Source organism: Manacus candei, unplaced genomic scaffold (genome assembly GCF_025592945.1).
Source record: "Manacus candei isolate 608988 ecotype Guabito, Panama unplaced genomic scaffold, ASM2559294v1 h1tg000075l, whole genome shotgun sequence".
In the NCBI taxonomy this organism is placed as follows: Eukaryota; Metazoa; Chordata; class Aves; order Passeriformes; family Pipridae; genus Manacus; species Manacus candei.
The window spans coordinates 1437311-1455977 of NW_026138123.1; the positions used below are offsets into that span (position 1 = coordinate 1437311).

Genomic DNA, 18667 nt, shown 5'->3' on the forward strand with positions numbered 1-18667 from the left:
CGCGGCACTGAAACGGCCCCCCGGCCCGACCCCAGCCGCAGGGACCGGTCTCTTGGCCAAAAAGGGTGACCTGGGTGGAGTAGCTACCGAGACCCCATTTCTTTGGATGTCTTAATCTTCGATGCTTAGGTTATCTCGGAGATAAAGTGTCCTTTTTCTCTCAGTTCTTACTCAAAAGTGATTTTATTAACGCAGTTTATTATACACTTAGAGTGTGCATCGGTAGGATGACGGACGGTAGTAAAACAGCTGTATTTGCGTAAAATGATTAGCCGCTGGACAATAGGCGTCGTGTGATATATTTAGATACTGGAGGATATTTTCAGACAATACCAAGGCTCTTCATTTCCTCTGGTTTACTTAAAGCAAGGATACGGAGAGTTAGAGGTCACAGTTTACTCACAGCTTTTACAAAACACCGCTCCTAACCTTTTGCATCTAAACAAACAGAACCAGCAGTATCACAAAACTCAGGTAGACCTATTTTACACGTCTCTGTTGCTGGAAGCATTTATCGGGCTCCGTGTTTACATTGTCTCACGACCGGCAACACACCACACATTTGTTTAAAAGTTTAATAATTAAGTAAATTCCTCCCCTCACTGGCGAAGCTCTCCTTTGATGCCCCTTGTAGTGCATAGATACCCAAGCTCTGTTTCCCACTTGAGCGCTAAGTTTCCGTCCCGGGAATCAGCTCCTTTTCCACCAAATTGCGTTGCCGGATCTGCAATTCCTTCCTCACTGCAAATTAAATTTAATTAAGCAGTTTACTTAAAACGTATTCGATGTTTTGTGTGAAAAGCAAACTGATTTCCTTGTTTCCTTAGGTGGTAGATTTCATTAGAGAACTACCAAACACAACACAAAATCTATGGGGCTTCGAGAGCACCTCAAATTTCTTTCCCGTCTGTTGCGAGCGAAAAGAGCGGGCTCCGCCAGGCTGAAACACTGGTTTAGTTAAAGAGGTGGAAAGAGAACATTGGCTTCCAAAATTGATCCGAGAAGTAAATTACAGTGCCAGTTGTTTTCCTTATAAGAGCTTCTTGGCGTTCGTCTAAAAGCCGGACAAGCACCCCCACGAAGCCGATTTTTAGGTGAATGCCCGTATTTTTTCGGGAATAAAATTATGCGAAATTGGCTCTTTTTAGGGTCTTTGGTAGCATGTTCTTTGCGTGCCTCGACTAAAAGGTAAGATAATAACAGAAACAACGTCGTAATTTCCTGGGATTTAATTTTTAATCCTTTCTGCAGATACTATTTTGGCAAGGAATCACCACTGGAAGAAATTCGGTAACTCCCTTAATTTCACAGGAGCGACTATTACATTACACAACCCGTGTTTAACCTCGGTACAGCTCTTGTTGCGGACCCCTCGCGTGTGCTGCCTGCCCAGCCCGGTGCCGCCGTACCGCCGCCCCGTTTCACCTTACACGGCGGCTTGTGCGGGGGAACGGCGTAGGCGGCGGGCCGGGCAGGACGCGGGGGAGCAGCGGAGGGGCACAGCCGGGGGCACCACTCCCCCCGCAGAGGGCAGCGGCTGGCCGCTAGTGGGAGCTGTGGGCCCGTGGAAGAGCCGCAGGAGTCGCCGCGCGTCGGGCTCCGAGCGCGGCGCATGGAGCACCCGCGGGGGCCGCCGTGACCCCCCGGCGCCCTCCGCACCCCTCGGGGGACCTGCGGGGCCGCAGGGGAAGCATCTCCCGCGCTGCTCGCAGGTAGCTCGCTCTGGCCAGAAATTAATGATAGAATGAAATAAAAGGGCCAGGTGTCGTGCCGTTGGGATACGCGAAGATCTGGGTCCGAACCCTTCCCGCTGAACTCTGGAGGGGAGGAAAGAAGTGCTGAGCGATCGCCAGGGAAAGGCGAGGGAACCCGCACCCGGCCCCAGAGCCCCGCATTGCCCGCCGCTCCGCATCCCTTTGAGGGGCTCCGCGTGTCCGATTCCTCTTTATTTAGTGACGGCCTGTGGCTAATTGTCGCGCAACCAGACAAACTTTGGAAACTCCCAGAAACCAGGGGAAGGGCCAGTGGGGACCGAGCGCGGGAGCACCCCCTGCCCTCCTCCCCGGCAGGGAACCCGCAGAAAGTTGCGGGGGGAGCTCCGCGCCCACGGGGACACGGCCCGGTACTTCCTCGCGCAGCGCCGGCAGCCGCGCTCCCCCGGGGCGCTGCGCCCGCACCGGCGGGCGGGGTGCGGGGGAGCCCCGTACTCCCTGGCCTTGCCGCTGCTCCCCGCTCTATAAACCGCACTGTACTGGAGGAACAGTTTTAGCAAAGACTGGTTTTTAATGCTTATTTAATGTCTTCCCCCCCCTCCTCCGGTTTCGCCCCGCGTGGGCCCGCCGTCCGTCCCGCACCACCTTGGCATGACTAAGAGCCAGTGGGCTCCCCAGTCATTCCGGCCGCCCGCGGCGCGGCGTGGCGGGGCCAGGGGGTGTTACCTGGCGGCCCCGCTCGGCCGGGCCCGGCGCGGCCCCGCCCGCCGCCGCCGCGGTAAGTGACAGGCGCGGCGCCCAACCAGCGCGGCGGCCCGGTGGCGGCCCTATGAGCGGCGGCGGCGGGGCGGCGGGGCCGCGCTTATATGGCTACGGCGGCGCGCTGCCGCCGGCCGCGCTTCTGCGCCGGGAACTCGCCGAGGCGGCAGGGGTGACGGCAGCAGCAGCAGCAACAGCAGGGGAGCGGAGCGGCGATATCGCGGGTTGGAGGCGCCGCGGTGGGAACGGCCGTGGCTGGCGCCGCTCCTCTCCTCTCGCTCCCTCCCTTCTCCTCCGCGGTGGGGCTGCGTGGCGGCGCAAGTCCCGCGCTCGGCGATCCTCGTCCTCCGTCGGTCGGCCGCCGCGGCGCGCACTGCAGATCGCGCAACGGGGGAGAGGGACGATTTGACGCTGCGACCCCCCGCCGCCCATATTTTTATTTTTTTTTAATTATTTACTGTTATCCGTTCCTCTTTCTTTCCTTGCTACGCTCCGTGGTTTTTGCCGGCGACAAGGACAGCAGTGCTGCTCCCCGGGGAAGCCGGAGCCCTGTGGATGCGCCTCCCTGGGACCGGGGAAGCTGACTCGGAGTGGATTTATTGACTCGTGGGTGTTTCCGAGCTCCCCGAAACAGCCCGGGCTAGCGTCCTGCGGATTGTAAACTGCGGGGAGCAGTGAGAGACACGCAGGAGGAGCCTCCCGCCGAAGCTGTGTCCTTTTCCTTCACCCCTTTATTTCTCCTACCACCGTTTGTTTTACCCTGGTTTTTTTTTTTAATTCCCTACTCCTTTTCACGCGAGCCTTAAGACACTGTGAACGCGTATGGCGCTCTGGATTCAAATGGGAGTTGGCAGTTTGAGTGGCATCTTCCAAGGCAGCCGGGAGACCCCCTGTAAGAGGAAGAACTGAGGCGTTTGAATTTTTTTGTTATTACTTCGGAGGTAGCTTGGATCTTACCTCACAGGAGATATTCCTACATGCGAGTGGCATACATGACTCAGTAGATCTGCTTGCAGCTCTCGCCAAGTACATCGTCGACTCTTAGCTTGTGATTTTTTTATTTTATTATTATTATTCCCTATTAATCGTCCCAGCTGTTGGGATACCGGGCACCCACCCTACTGTTGCCGCTCAGGTGCGGGGGAAGGCGCACGGCGGAGTTGGCGAGGCTCTGGGGAGGGACTCGGTGCCGCCTGCGACCATGGCAGCGCGGAGGCGAGATGCCTCCGCCTGGAAGTACTGCTGGGGAGCCGTGATGGTTTTATGCAGAACTGCACTGGCGCGGTCCATCGTTTTAGACCCCATATATTGGAATTCCTCCAACCCCAAGTAAGTTTCCATCCCGCTCCCGTCCGCCGTCTCCCTGGGGGCCGGCGCTGTCCTCCGCGGCCGTGTGCGGGGGAGGGACTGGACAGTGCGGCAGACCGGCCGCGGCTGCCTGGAGACGCGGGGACAGGGTGGGTGCAGCAGCGATGAGCAGCGGCTGCAGGGGACTCTGGCCAGGGCTGGCAGCAGGATCCGGCCCTCCCCAGGGGGAGGGTTCCGTGTGGCGGCGGAGCGCCCCGTCGCCCCTTGTCCCCGGCAGGAGGGCCCCGGGAAGGGGGGCTGGCCACGACGGGAGGGGGCAGTGGACCGGGAGCGGGATGGAGAGTGGGGCGGCGGTAGCAGGCTGAGACCTGCGGGCGGGGTCCGGGCTCGCCCGGGCTAGAGCAGCGGCGGAGGCCGGAGGAGCCGAGCTGCCTGCCCTGGGCCGCCAGGAAAAGGTGATACTCTTCAACTTCTCCGTCTGCAGATGCAAACTCATCCCATTGACTCCAGCGAAGTTACATCTGCTTATAACAGGGCTAAATTTGGTTGTGGAGTTGATGGTATCAAGGCACATGTCAGTGAGTAATGAACTAAGCATTACCCATCACACAACCATTTAGTGTCATTCTTCATTAACAAACCCAGGCAAAGACGTACATGCGTTCCCAGGACTTCACTGTTAAAGCACACTCTTAAAATAGAAGCGTATCCTTAAAAAAAATCCTCTTTACTTAAACATACAAAATTATTGCTATTGGAAAGAGGAAATTCTGGAAAGTGGGCCGTCCTTCTAAAAAGAAGTCTGAGGCAGTAATGAAAAGCTAATTCTGCTAGTCTTTTGTCCCCTTGAATTTTTGACATACAAAGTGGAAGTTGACTCTGTACAATTGTGAGATCTTTTGAACTTTTGTGATTATAACCACTAGTTCAGAAAACAGAAATCACAGTAAAAAGAAGTAGTCTGTAATGCGTTTAGGGAGTTTTAAAGCAGTGATGCAACACCAGAAGTGGGTTAAAATAATTTCTTTAAACGCATGCTCTATCTTCAATTATAGATATTTAAAATCAAACCATATGCACTGGCTTAATTATAGATATTTAAAATCAAACCATATGCAGTGGGTTAATTGAATTTAGAAGTTCCCATTAAGTCCAGTGAGTACACATCTTGTTTTCCCAGGGGACTTTGTACAGGAAGTGTTAGGTGGTGATGAGACAAGAATGAATGGAGTATTTCCTGGATCGAGGATTAATTCTGCGTAGGTGGCAGGATCTCCAGGAGTTTGTTGAAGATTTCAAAGTTTGAATTGGAACTAGCATCTCAAGTTTATCAAGTAGCCTTGCCTTACAGGCATCATTATCTCCTGTTGTTTTCACTGAAGGAAAAAAATCGCTACAGATTTCTGCATGTATTTTTTTTTTTAATAGTGTGAATAGTTGCTTTATTTCTGCAAGTCTTTTTTACCGAGTAGTTTTTCTGATATTTCTTAAAAAACACCAGGAACGCTGTGGACTGCTCAATTCGGTGTCTTTATTTATAACATTAATTGACAAATGCTCATTTTATATATGCACCAGGTGGGAAGCCTGTTAAAATAAACTTTAGCTCCAGTCACTGGCTCAGCACTTACATGATGCTACATAGCTAAAGCCTTTCTTTGACTTAAGAAAGACACGGCATCACATCAGAGAATAAAGCGGCCTGGCTGGTTGTAAAGCGGGCTTTATAAGGCTCTTTAGGCTCTCGAAAGGCAAAGGCTGCGAGCCGGGGTTACATTGCAGGAGTGGGCCTGCTGTGCTGGTGGAAAACAGCCTTGGCTCGGCCTTGGAGGAAAGTGAAGGCTTTTGCATCCCAGCCTTCGCTGTGTTTATGCCTACAGAGGTCACTCTTCCAAAGCAGAAGAGCCGGCTGCTCTGAGCTCTCCTCCGCCAGCCCCAACCTGCTTTCGCTTTTTTTAACTTACCTTGATCGCTTTTATTACCTATCAGTGAAACGAAAGTATCCGGGCAGCTGAATTCAACCCATCTTACAGAGCCTGGGGATATGCTTCCTTTATCAAACACGATTTGTGTTTCCATTTAGTTAATTCTAAACTGTTTGATTACAAAAAAGGTTTGAATGTTGTTAATGGTAGATCTAATGATAATATCTAATTACTTTTTCAACTTAAATGCACGTTTAAAAATAGGTTGTGTTGCTGATGTAATTGAATTTTCTTGAGTGATTCATTGAGGCTTAATCACCACAGTGAAGAAGTACACTATTAAAATTAGTCTTTTCAATTGCTGGGGCTAGTGATTTATAGGCCACTTGGAGGCCTGGAGTTTGAGGAGGCTTACAAATGCATTCCTGATATTGCTGCCGGTAAGGCAGCTCCACTTCTCAGAGCAGGATTTCTTACTAATTCTTCTCACAGTTGTTTGCCTGAAGGATACTGAATAATTTCTCCTTAGATGAGATTGTCCTTACTCTGGATTCAGGCTGCATGTTAGGTTGAGAAGTAAAGCTGCTGAATAGATCTTGGCATGGTATAATAATAAAGCTCCTTTCTAGGTTTGAAATAATAACTATCTTTGGTGCTGTTTAATTTATTCAGGGAAGCAGTGCATTTAACTCTATTGAAAGCCTCAACACATAAATCTGCTGAACAGGTAGGCAATTAAATGCTGGCAGAAGTTGTTAGTCAGGTTAATATATAGTATGAAATAATAAATTTTATGTTAAGGTGAATGTATAAACTGAATTGGTTTTGCACTGAAGTCTAGAGGTTATAATTTCTAGCAGGTGGCTGGGATGGAGAGCACGCGGTAGCTATTTGAATACAGAGCTCCCTCCCTTGTTCCCCCCCTTCTTTTTAGAGATCTGTTTTATTGCCTTGGCCAAATCACGAGGTTGAAGTGACCTCCATATAATAATTATACCTGTGACTTTATTACTTGAGAGGTTAAACATCATTGTTGCAGATGGTCTTGGTAGACTTTACAGACTTACCATCTGAAGAACTTCGGATCTCCTGATCCTGAAAACACTGAGGAAAAAATACTCTGTAGCTTTAACTCCTGTTACCACTTTTTAAGGGGGGACTTTCTACCTGTGTTGTTTCTACCAAGACAAACAATGTATGCAGATAGCACGGGTTACCTCAGTTTCACCTCACAAGGGCTCAGCACTGCCTTTGATACGTAGGGCCGCATGTAGTGTTATGGGGTGCCTTTTTGTGAAGCAGTACAGGAATCTCATTCAAAAAAGCATCGCTTATGTCTAAGTGTCATTATTCCCTGTGTGCTATAGGCCGGCAAGCAGGGCGGTTCTTCTTAAGACATGTGGAAGGTTATCCTCACAAGTGGTGCCTTTGACACTGATTAAGTTAGGTTATATAGCTGTTTTTCTCTCCCTCTGATAACCAGTTATATATGGGATGTTTCACAGCCCGCCTCTGAATGAATGCTAACATGTCAGAAACTGATAAAATAAACTACAATTGATGACCCTGTTAAATGTTCTATTCAGTAGCATATAGACGAGTCTGCTTTTCATTGTATCTGAAATTCTTATTTTTGTAGGTAAACAAATGCACATTCACTGCGGATTGAATAGCCCCTTGAACTATGCTCTGCAGTTTGCATTTGGGTTAATCTTGTCGGTTTTAATACAGAGAGAAAAAAGGGAGAAAGCACCAGGGGTGGAATTGTTAGTGCTTTCACATCCACATTCCTCACATTTTGTCAGGATGATAAACTGTAGGTAATGGACAGCCCTTGTTTCACAGGACTGGGCTAGCCAGCCAGAGCACAAAGAGCTTGCTAAAACGATATCTCACAACATGTTTGGGAGCCTCACAGCTAGACAAGAATTTATTTGGGACTCTTGTGCTGTGGGACCGCACTTTCTAACCTCAGCAATTACAGCTTCAAGCTGAAGAAACAGGAGTGGAAGATTAAAATGATTTAAACACGTGCTCCTAAATTGTACCCAAAACATAGCTATTGACACTTGGCATGCTAAGAGAAGGAGCGAGAGGTGGCTTCCAGTTCATTTGATATCTCTGGCATTTGTAGCCAGGTCTCTGAAGCACAAGTGAATTAGCAAAATTAATTCAGAATAAACTGAAGGCTGATTTCTTTAGCGCATTATTTTCTCCAGCCTTTTTTATATGCAGTATAATTGCTATATTATTTATAGTAATTATCTTAAAGCATGTTATCTGTAAGCTGTGCTACGTTATTTCACTTTGTTTAATGAAGTAATTGCTTTTGGAGAGGCAGTGACTAAAAGTCATGCTAAAATCACTTAAGTTCTCCCTCTTCCCACACACAAGAATGCCACCCTCCCCCCCTTTTTTTTTTCCCCTTTTTTTCTCTTCCCTGTTTTATTGTGAGGAGATCACATTGCTCGAGGTGTGACGCTCTGGATCATTTCAAATTCGGCCAAGGTTCCCGTCATGGGAAGTCAGCAGCAGAGGAGCTGAGGTGACTGCTGTGACACGCTGGCAAAGACAGGCCTTTCAGCCCTGAGCAGCAGCCACAGGCAGGCCTGCTTTGGGGACTTTTTTTTTTTTTTTTTTTTGAGGATTTGGTCTTCATGTGTCAGTGCAAACCTGCAGTACTTGAAATTGCTTGTTGCAAATGAGAAGAAAGTGTTCTTCTGAGGAAAAAATAGTGATTAAAATGTTATTCATGTTTGCCTAATGTCTGTCTGCCTTGGCTGCTGACATAAAGAAACCTGTTTTTCTGGTCATTTATCATACATCTACATGGATTTCCTTATGAGCTCATTCTTTGTGAGGCGTTGTGGAAACTTACATAGGAATGTTAAACTGCTTGAAATATTTTGATTAAAATACTCAGTGCCACTGAATATAGACTTTTAACCAGCACATTGTTGTCTTGGGGGAGGGGAGGTTTTTTTGGGAGGGTAGGGAGGGAGCAGGGAGGGAGAAGAGTTTATGGGGGAGTTGCATGAAAAAGCAGAGGAAGGGAGGATGGCAAATAGACAGTGTTAGAAGAGCTTGGAAAAAAACTCCTGTGGCTTCATTGTCTCTTTAAAGCCAGAGAACACAAAGACAAATGCAGTTCAGCCTTTCTCCCATGATGGTAAATGTAAACCGTTGACACAGCTCCCATGTTTAACTTGTTTAATTCTCATTTTAAATTCAGTACTATACCAGCCGTGTGAACTCTGAAGATTTCTTTAGTAATCCATTTTGTAGTTCCGAATCAAAAACAAAGTGAAAAGGTCTGACACAATTTGCTTTTATTTTTAGGCAAATCAACCCTGGTCATAGTTAATAAGGGGATTACAACCCAGACTAGGTCTTTACAGATGTAATGTAAATCAAGGGCAGAGTATAAAGAAACTGATCCCTTTTGATTGAAGTATGGTAAAAAGGCATAGAGAAACTAGCAGCAGTAATCTGATTGTATGGCAATAAAACCACCATTTTCTGTCTTTCAGATAAAAATAATGTGGTAAATCCATGCAGTTCATAAGATGTAAAGGCAGATAAAGGGTGGTGCCATGGCAACATATAGATTAGCTTGATGTTAGAAATGACACGTCTCTGAAAGGAGTGTTATAAACTAAGGGCCTTGCTCCGGGCTGTAAGGTATTATGTGAGAACTGCACAAAACTTGGGGGCCGGGATTAGGAAGTATGAAAGGCCTACTTGTGGCTTGGGGTGGTTGAAGCGGTGAAGAAAAGCTGCTCAGTTCTTGCTCATTGGTGGTGTATAATATGGTAAAGATAGATTTCATTTACTCCTTTTTGCTGAGATGGGGGCCGATTAAAACTTGAGATGGCTGCAGTTGTGAGGTGTGGAAGATTTTCCTTTTTAACTCCTGCCCTAGCAGCAGCCTTTCTGAAGAATTAGCTGCGCTTGGGGTTTGTTGCCTTCATCCATTAGGGCTTCGGGCAGTAGCATGCTGGCAAGGCATAGACAGCAGAGGGGATAGGTGGGATTGGGGTTATCTGGAAAGAAAACAAAGACCTTTTGATTTCAGCTGTTTCAGTCTGTGGTCTCCATCTCACCCTCCGTGGGAGCAGCAAAGATAAACATGCTGCATTGTCTGTGCCTTGGCCAGGTGATAGTTGAGAGAATCTCTTGTGTTTCCCGTCCTGCAAAAATATAAAAGAAAAAAAACACAAAACAAAATCACCACAAACAAAACAGCATCCATTCTTATTTACCAGTCAGGCTGCAGATAACCAAATGGATCTGGCTCAGTCTCTTGGTGATGTTTATTTTCGAAAGGCAGGCTGAAATCTAGAAATGAATGAGATAAACATCTGCCTCTTCCCCCCCAGTTTACAATCACTGGGATGAGTTTGCTGTCGGCCTCTTGAGTTCAGCCTGCAGACAATTTAGCTATGTTTTGTCATTTATTTTAAGCAATCTGCAGCTATAAAGGTAGTAAAAAACCTCTCCTAGTGCAGCTACTTGGATTTGGTTTTTCTTGCCTTTTCTTTTAAAGAGCTTTATAAATAGTTAATACCTGCTTTTCTACCCAGCTGACAACCCTGAACACTCTCAACTTAAAGTCAGTATTACATTGCAAATCAGCGGTACGATTCAAATGAGAAATACCTACTTTATTGCCTGCTCATTCGTCTGCTAAGGGGGGAAAGAAAGCACTCAGCATTTGTTAGGCACAGTCTAGACACAAGAGGAAAAAACACCGAAGCCTACAATAACAGTTGTCTTTCTTTAGTGGGAGTGAGCCTGGGATGAGCTTGGCAAAATGGAATTCATGCTGTTTGTTTGGCAGTGGCTCGGACACTTCTAAAGTGGGTTGGTTTTTTTTCTGTTTTGATTTGTTTTTTTTTTTCTTTTTTTAATATAAAGATGTTAATTACATGCTTGAATCTATCATTCTTATCCTACCCGATGGTATGCTGGAAATCTTCACAATTCTGACTGAAAAGGGAACTCCAGAGCTCGATGTCTAGCTGCTGATGCTGATGTGATTTAACAAATGAAAAATAAACAAGTGCATATAGGGAGCCAGACAGATTGGCAGAATACAGGGGGCCTGAAGCGCTCAGATAGGTTTCCTGTCTTGCAACTTAACCTTCACAAATCTATATCAAAAGATCCAATTCATTTGCTGAAATTCTCCAAAGCTCAGGGGCACCCTCATCTAATTTACAGGCCGGTCACATCCAAGCACCTTGCATTCTGCATTTGACAATGATTGCTAATGGGCCATTCAACTAAAGTATTTGCTTGTTAACAGGGAACAGAGCATGATAAATGTCCAGCAAGCTTGCAGCCTCCTTCAGCTTTTCAAATGCAGACTGGTGCATATTTATGGCAGGCAAATGACAAAGAGAGAAGCTGAATTACTCTGGCCTTATGCTTTCTGTTCGAACGAGGGTTAAAGTAATTAAAGAAATAATGCAAAAACCGATGTCCTTTGTTTGCCCACCATTATCCATCGTTTAGCTTTCGAACCTGCCTGTCATGTCACATTTCAGAAATGTCCCAGATAAGGCACGACAGGTTTGGCAGGGAGAAGTGGGGAATCCTCTATGGAGAGCATCTTGGGCAGCGCACCCCACCTCTCCCAGCGCACACACTGAGTCCTTCCCCTCCAGGTTCCCCTCTCCTGAAGGAGTTTTCAGTGACATAAACTCGGAAGATGTCTTTAAAACACAGAGGTTTTGCAATTTGCACTCCTGTTCCCTAGATGAGAAAAAAAAAAACACACACAGAACAGTGGAGAGGCTTTGAGAAAACAAGTAGATCGAGCTCAATATGTTTCTGAAAGCCTAGTATGAAAACAAAATGGCAGAACAAAAAACAGTTTTGTAATGCTCCTTCGCCCCCAGATAGATCTTAAGACCTGAAATGATAAAGCATACACACAGAAATTTCCTAAACTTGAAGGGTCTTCATTGTCATTTTTAATTATCTGGCGTTTTTTTGGTTACCGTTTCTGTCCCTGTAAAATCATGTTTAATCTGGTTTTCAGAAGTCTTTGAGCAGACTTAAATACACAATTACAATAGGTAATTTTAAATTTCGTATACGGAAATCTCATTTAGTATTTTGTATTTGTAGTTTCAAGTAGATAAACATGTTCAAAGCTTCTGTCTAGCTCCTATTCAACTCCATGAAAATACCTCCTGTAATTTCAATGAGTACTGCAAGTCTTGCAAGCCTGCAAGGGCTTTGCATTATAATTGTTTTTTCATTATAGGCAAAATTTAAATTTCCTTATAATGAACAAAATCTATCATTTTAGGCTAGGAAAGAGAACATCCAGATTTTATTTTCCTGTTAACTGTGATGCACAGAACTTTGATGTAATTATATACATTGTCAGAGACAGCAAATAAGGGCAGGACCTCTATCTTTTTTGGCAATCCTGGCCAGCCTACACCCAGTGTTTATTGCGGTATCAGCATGATAATTATAGTGCAGCTGATTTAAACTTTGTTGTAATAGTCTATGCTTTCTTCTGGTTTTAAACATAAGTTCCAAGCCAAAAACGATAAAGGCTGGTAGAGGATTATGTTGCTAGGTGATTCATTCCTGGTGTATGGCATATACATAACTATAAGATTGGTTTCCTACCTATAGTGTTCTTTTTAAATGTCTCGTGGTTGACGGCTAAAATAAGATTTACAAAACTTTATTTAGTAGGATCAGAACTTTGTACACTTTAAAGCATAATCAAGTTTTACATGTGTCAATGGAAAATGAGAAATTATTTGGCTTGTCTTACACAGGAGGATAGGTTAGGTGGTGGAATGATAATGTTAGGCTGAAAAATCTGTGATGCTGCAAATTGCTTCTCACTGTTTGTTAGCTTTTTTTCCTAATTATGCATTTACTTAGGTACCCAAACTAGAGAATGGCAGTGGGAAAGGTGAACACTGTACTGTAAAGGGAAGTGCATTTTAAAGCTACAAAGAGGAATTTGAAATTTTATTATTATTATTATTGTTAGTTAAAGCCCAGTCTCACTTGAATGCAATTTTATTTTGGATTGGGAGTTCTGCCAGACTTCAGCCTGTCAGAGCTAAGAAGACTCAAATCAAGTCCAGGCCTATTTCTGCAGCAAACGGGAATCCTGGCTCCTTGCCTGTGGATTCATTCAGGAAGACCCATCTGGCTTTTGATGTTCTGCAAGTTTGAAACAGTTTGTTTAAGGAACCTATGCAGCAAGCACTGGTAGAAGCACACATAACTGCGCTTCTTCTGACTCTTCGGGTGGTGCATCGTTTCGCAGTTTCATTTTTGCTTGGTGCTTGCCATCTGCTTACCTGCTGCCTGAGCAGCAGTTGGTTTCTATACCTGACTGGATAAAAGTGTAAATTTGGAGTTGGGAACATCTTGACTCTTTTTGAGGATTTGCAGTCCCACTTCAGTTGCTGTCCACACTTCAGTTGCTATCTTCATGTTTAATTAATTTAAATTTAGTTCAGAAGCAGTCTGGCTTAATCACTGCAGAATGCTTGACCTTCAGGTTTTTGGGGTGTTTCTTTTTTTTCCAGGGTATTTCTGAGCTATATAGATTAGCTGAACAGAGAAAATCACATTGGCAGACAAGATTACTAGTCTGCGTGAAAAATATTTTAAAAGATAATTTTTAATGGTAATCATTGTTCTTTCTATCAGACAGTTTTTAGGCACTTTTTGAAGAAAACCAAAAGCCAATTCTTCTTGAATTTTTAACTTATTTTATAGTATTTTCCATTTTGTGGATCTGTGTGTGAAACCAAGACAAGCAGGACTGCACTGTGCTCCTAGGGCCTGACTTGGGAAACTGTTCTTATTCAGAAAAATTCATGTCAAGCATGTTCTGAATGCTGAGTATTTTTGCTGAAGCGGGATGAATTTGAGCATGAGCTGTCTTGAACCAAGGCCAGAGTGAAGAGTTTTTTGGGCTTGGACAAATACAGATCTCTCTGAAGCTTCATTGCTCTTTTTTAAATATCGGAAAATTGTGTCAGAAACTACAGCTCTGTCTGCATTTGGAAAGAGATGTGTAGCTTACCAGTAGTCAGAACCAGTGGTGATCCCTTGTGCCAGCTGGGAGCTTCAGCAGGCACATAAGCTGTGCCTCTGGAGTCTGGCTGCACTGATAGCTCTGCTGGAACTGAGTTTTCTGTGCTTTTTTTTGCTCACCGTTTGGTGTATTGCCAGCAGAACATTTTCACTGACAACTGATCACTGAGGATGACCCCGCTGTTCCCAAGATCCCCTGTTTTCCCCTGAGAGGAAACCCAGTGTGCAAGGGGTGCACAGGTTTAGCCTCCCTGGCGATAGAGCCTGAATGAAATGTCACTGTCTCATGGGTGCAGGGCAATGGGTTAAAACTACGTGTCTGGATCTTTTGTTGTCCCCAGCTTTCTGCTGAACCCCTCTGATGGACTCTTCTTTTGGGGCAGGGATGTCAGTCGTGTGTAATGCCCTTCTGGGTGTTTACAGAATTTTTTTAACTAATCCAGTGTCAGTGTAACTTCATTTGAGAGGGTCAGACCTGCAGTGGGCCAAAAGCTGATTCTTGGTAGGTCAGATATTGCTACTACCTTGAAGGTGGCTGCGGCCACCCAGTTTATGCTGCTTCTGCAAGTCAGTCAAACTTGGGTGAAGTTGGTACACAATGTAAGAACGTAGGATCTTCATGCTTGTAAGTGGCTGAATCTGGGGTTTAATGGGAGAAACAAGTGCAGACTCATTGCAGATCTCCCACTGGGTTTTTCCTCAAGGTCATTTGCTCCTCGGCATAACAATGGTTTGCCAAAATAGATTTGTTATACAAACTTTTATACAAGGCTGTTATTGATTAGGCATAACTTTTCCTGAAAGTAGTGAGTTAACAACTTCTACTTCCGATGTTTACTTATACAGGCAAATGGTATGCAATAATATATTTTCTAAAGACTGCCAAGCAGATGAGATTTTTTTCTTTGAATTTGAGATATAATCACTGATCATTAATGTCTCATCAACTAAAAGACAGTCCCTGCCCTCTTTTATAGACTTAGCTTGGAGCATGTCCTGAAACAAGACTGTACAGGTGTGAACAACCTGTAGTTAAGAGAAGGAAGACTGAAAACTTTGATTGGCATTCTTACATGTGGCTGACATAAGACATTTGTTTTTCTAACAGGAATGGTGGAGAAGAGCACAGAATAGCACAGCAATAGAACAATCTGGTTTGCACTTTTTGAAAAGTAGTTCTTTGGCAAGTGCCAGCTGCTCGCTGTTAGCTTTCTAAAAGCTAAGACTTTAGTGACTTGTGGAAGAAACACACATGGTTTAGTTTGACTTTGTGTTCCATGCTAACTACTGCTCTGCATTTCTTTAATAAAGTGCTATCTCTCTTGGTTTTGGCACACCCTGCCTCTGTGTGCACAAGTCAAGTAGAGCAGTGGTTTTGCGTTACGCTGAATTCATGGCACAGATTTTTTTTATTTTACTTTCTTTTTTAGTTTTTACCCAAAATTCAAACCATAGAAATACCTGATTATCTTTGCCGCGAGAGCAAAGAACTACTTTAATATTCCCAGTAGCATATTTTGAACAACAATTCTTTAATTAAAACAACATTGGTCTCTTCCTGTATTTCATAGCTAGCAAATGAGAGAAAACACCAGTGTTAATATCAAAGGGAGTCAGTTTTCATTACAGTAATGGTTCAATTGTGCAATGCTGTAGGCAGTGAAATTTAATATTATTGTGACTTGTACTGTAATTGTAGGATGACAGAGGAAAATGAATTAAGTTTAAATATAAGTGTACACAGCAGCACATGGACTTTGTCAATGGAAGCTGAGGGTTGGGACAGGATGGGTCCACTACTGGCTCTGTCACAATGAATTAGTATTTTGTAAATAGCTGGCCACTAGACTATAGATTTATTACCTTTTTTCAGATCTATGTGGACATAGACATACATCGATTCCATACTGACTGTAATTGCAGTGTGGAGTTGCAGAACTGGTTTATGCCTGTAGGCTTGCAGGGTATTTGAATGTCTAGGCTTCTTGTCTTCACCTTTCATGAAAATATTCTTGCCTGCCAGTTTGTGAAGTTTTCTTCTGAAGGATACACCCATCCTTTCAGTTCAGGCATTGCTAACACATGAATGACCTCAGACTGGAAAGCCCTTTGTCATCTAAATGAATAAACCAAAATCAAGTTGCAGATGATCTTTGCTTTAGAAAATTATGCTATAGAGACAACTAGTGTTAATGACCAATATCCCCCTCTTTTCCAGTTACCCATATACATGCAGATTACAATGGAAGACAGTAATTTAAACCATCCATTACAGATCTCTTCCATGGAAGATTAAGGACAATCAAAACTAGATGTTTCATCTGTTTGCAGTGTAGGCTAGTGGAAGATGTCTCCAAAGCCTGATAACTAAACATGATGCCCTGTTGTTTTACCCCATATCTTCACAGTGTTTCTCAGACGTGTGTTCGTGTTGAAACCTGTTCTAATGTTAGAGTGCAAAAGGGGGCAGTAAAGTGCTATCCAAAAAAAATGTTTATTTTTATGGGTGTTTTTTGTGTCAAAAGTTGCTTTTCTCAATAGATTTAGAATCTCCTGTATTAAAGTAATGATCACATGAATATTTTCTGTTTGAAAGGCTTACAAATATCGCCAAAGCGTGTCTTTAAGTGTTGTGGGAATAATGTTCGCCCTGTGTATTTCTATGTACTTCTGTCCTTTAATGGAGTCCTGAAACATGCTGTATATTTGAAAGGAATCGAAGGCAGGAAGCTCCCCTCAGATATATTTAGTACATAGCTATATGAAGCACTTTTGAAAGAATTCCAACTTTGTTAATCATGGCTTATTCTCATGTTATGCACTAGAAGCACCACGTTTCTGGAAAAAGTAAAATGAAAAGAATACTGAGGCTAGGGGTTTCTGCTTGAAGTACTAAAGTGTGTAGTGGTGGCATGGGTCAAGAGTTGGGCACTCATCCAGACCCGCATGCATCATTTGTCAAGAGGTAACTAGAAAGAGCAACTAATTATAATGCACCTACTGAGTGCTTTTTCTTTCAGAAATTCCTCAGAATAAACCATTTATACAGAGTGGCTGCTACTCTCCACTGCAGCCACTTGCAGTTTTTAAACTCCACGTAGAAAGCACATTTCTGCTGAAATGAAATAAAAAGGAGAATGTGCCTGTGTGTTTCCATACTTCTGCATCAGAGCAAGTGAGCAATGATTCCCTGTTTGGTGAAGCTGAGTAAGTCCGGCACTGCTGTGAGGTTCATATTTCTGTAAATGCTGATGAAATGTTAATATAATACACTTTAAAATAGAACACTGGTCATATCCATCGTCCTTTTTTTTTTTTTGTTCTTAGTTAGAAGACTGTCCTGAAGCACATTAGTGGTTCTTTTGTGGTAACAGGAATTGATTTAGTAAATGGATCAGAATTCTCTAGTGCTTTAAGTACTTTTAGTAGAGCAGTAATTGCTTTCTGCACATAATACAGAAACTTAATTGCTATTAATAGTGCCTTATGTGGAGGTCATGTCTGAAAATCGAATATAAAATCTGTATTTTTTTAAAAAAATTCCTTAACTTTAGTAAAAAATTGGATTGTACATCTTTTCAACATTCAAGCCTTACCCTTGTGATAAGTATTCTGAGGCAGGTTGTATGTTCTTGTGCAAAAACCACACCGAACAGGAAAAGACAGATAGATGTTTGCTCTCAGAAGTTTCTTTTAAAGTAGGGAAAACATGCTTAACTTTTATGGGAAGAAAAACAGGCATTCGTTTTTGCACTCTGGTTTTCTGTTGGGGGTGGAGGAGTAAAACACAAGTTGGTCTGAAGGTTTTAGTTGTGTGAGTTTTTTGCTTTATTCTGCAAGGGAGAACCAAAGCAGCAAGGGAAAGGGTAGTTTTCGAGCAAAACTAAACCATCTCTCACAGGCGGAGATGACGCCTGGTTGAAACAGATACACTGTCTTAACTGCAAAACCTTTCTGCCCACTGGGTGGCTGAATGCAGTGTGCTGCCTCTGCCCAGTGGGGTGGGCTGGGGAAGCGGGAGCCCTGTATCTGTGGTTACTCCAAGATGCCATGGTCTCACCCTGAGATGACATGATTCCCTGGACAGGGATTGCAAAGTCGCCTGCCTCTGCTAGAACCCAGGATTGAGATAGCGCTGAGTCTGCGGCAACTCCTTTGGCTTATTTACTTTTTCTACAGAACAATATCACAGCTTTTAAGGAACCAGCTTTTCTCTTTGAGTGTCTTCAATAAGATGTGTTTGGGACCGTGTTGCAGGTGACCTTCCATATATGTGAACGATGAAAGGGGTACGGTTCTTGCCAGATATTGTGTGTTGGCTGCAGGTTTTGTGCTCTCAAATGCAAGACACCTTTAGACTTGTGACCATTCTAAGCTGAGTGGGGCAAAATAGTGTATCTCTGCAACAGCACTAGTCTTAAGAGTTATTTGTTGAAGGAAGCTCATAACTCATCAGAACTGTGTGTGATATGATGGTACAATTTGACTCTCAAATCCTGCAGGTCCACGCAAAAAAATGTTTTCTTTGGGGAGAAGTGTATGCACTGTCAGGCCATCCTTATTTTACAGCTGTTAGAAATCACCTGTTGTATTTTAAATGCCTTCCTCTACTATTTTGTTAAAGGTAGTACGATGAATGGATAGATGAAAGGGCTGAAATTTTTATACGTTTCTAATTCCCTGTCCACCAAAAAATTTGAGAAAGCGTAATAATACTACAGAATCATTCTTGTGTAGGTTATTAAGATTTCAGTGGCAAACATACTGCATTGTTTTGCCCTACTGAAGTCGATAGAAATTTTGCAACCAATTTCAGTAAGAATAGGTTCAGGAAAATGCACCAAGAACAGTGCCTATTTGCATGGCTACTTGGGA

At 44.1% G+C, this 18667-nt stretch overlaps 1 protein-coding gene across 2 annotated transcripts in view; it reads left to right on the forward strand.

Annotated features, from left to right (window-relative positions):
* The first annotated feature begins 3048 nt into the window (after positions 1–3048).
* Positions 3049–18667, forward strand: part of EFNB2 (ephrin B2) — a 44850-nt gene continuing 29231 nt past the window's right edge. For both annotated transcript variants that reach the window (XM_051809111.1, XM_051809109.1), the window contains exon 1: positions 3049–3800. In XM_051809111.1, coding sequence (XP_051665071.1) covers positions 3673–3800 — 128 coding nt within the window. In that variant the 5' untranslated portion in view covers positions 3049–3672. The remainder of the gene's footprint in view (positions 3801–18667) is intronic.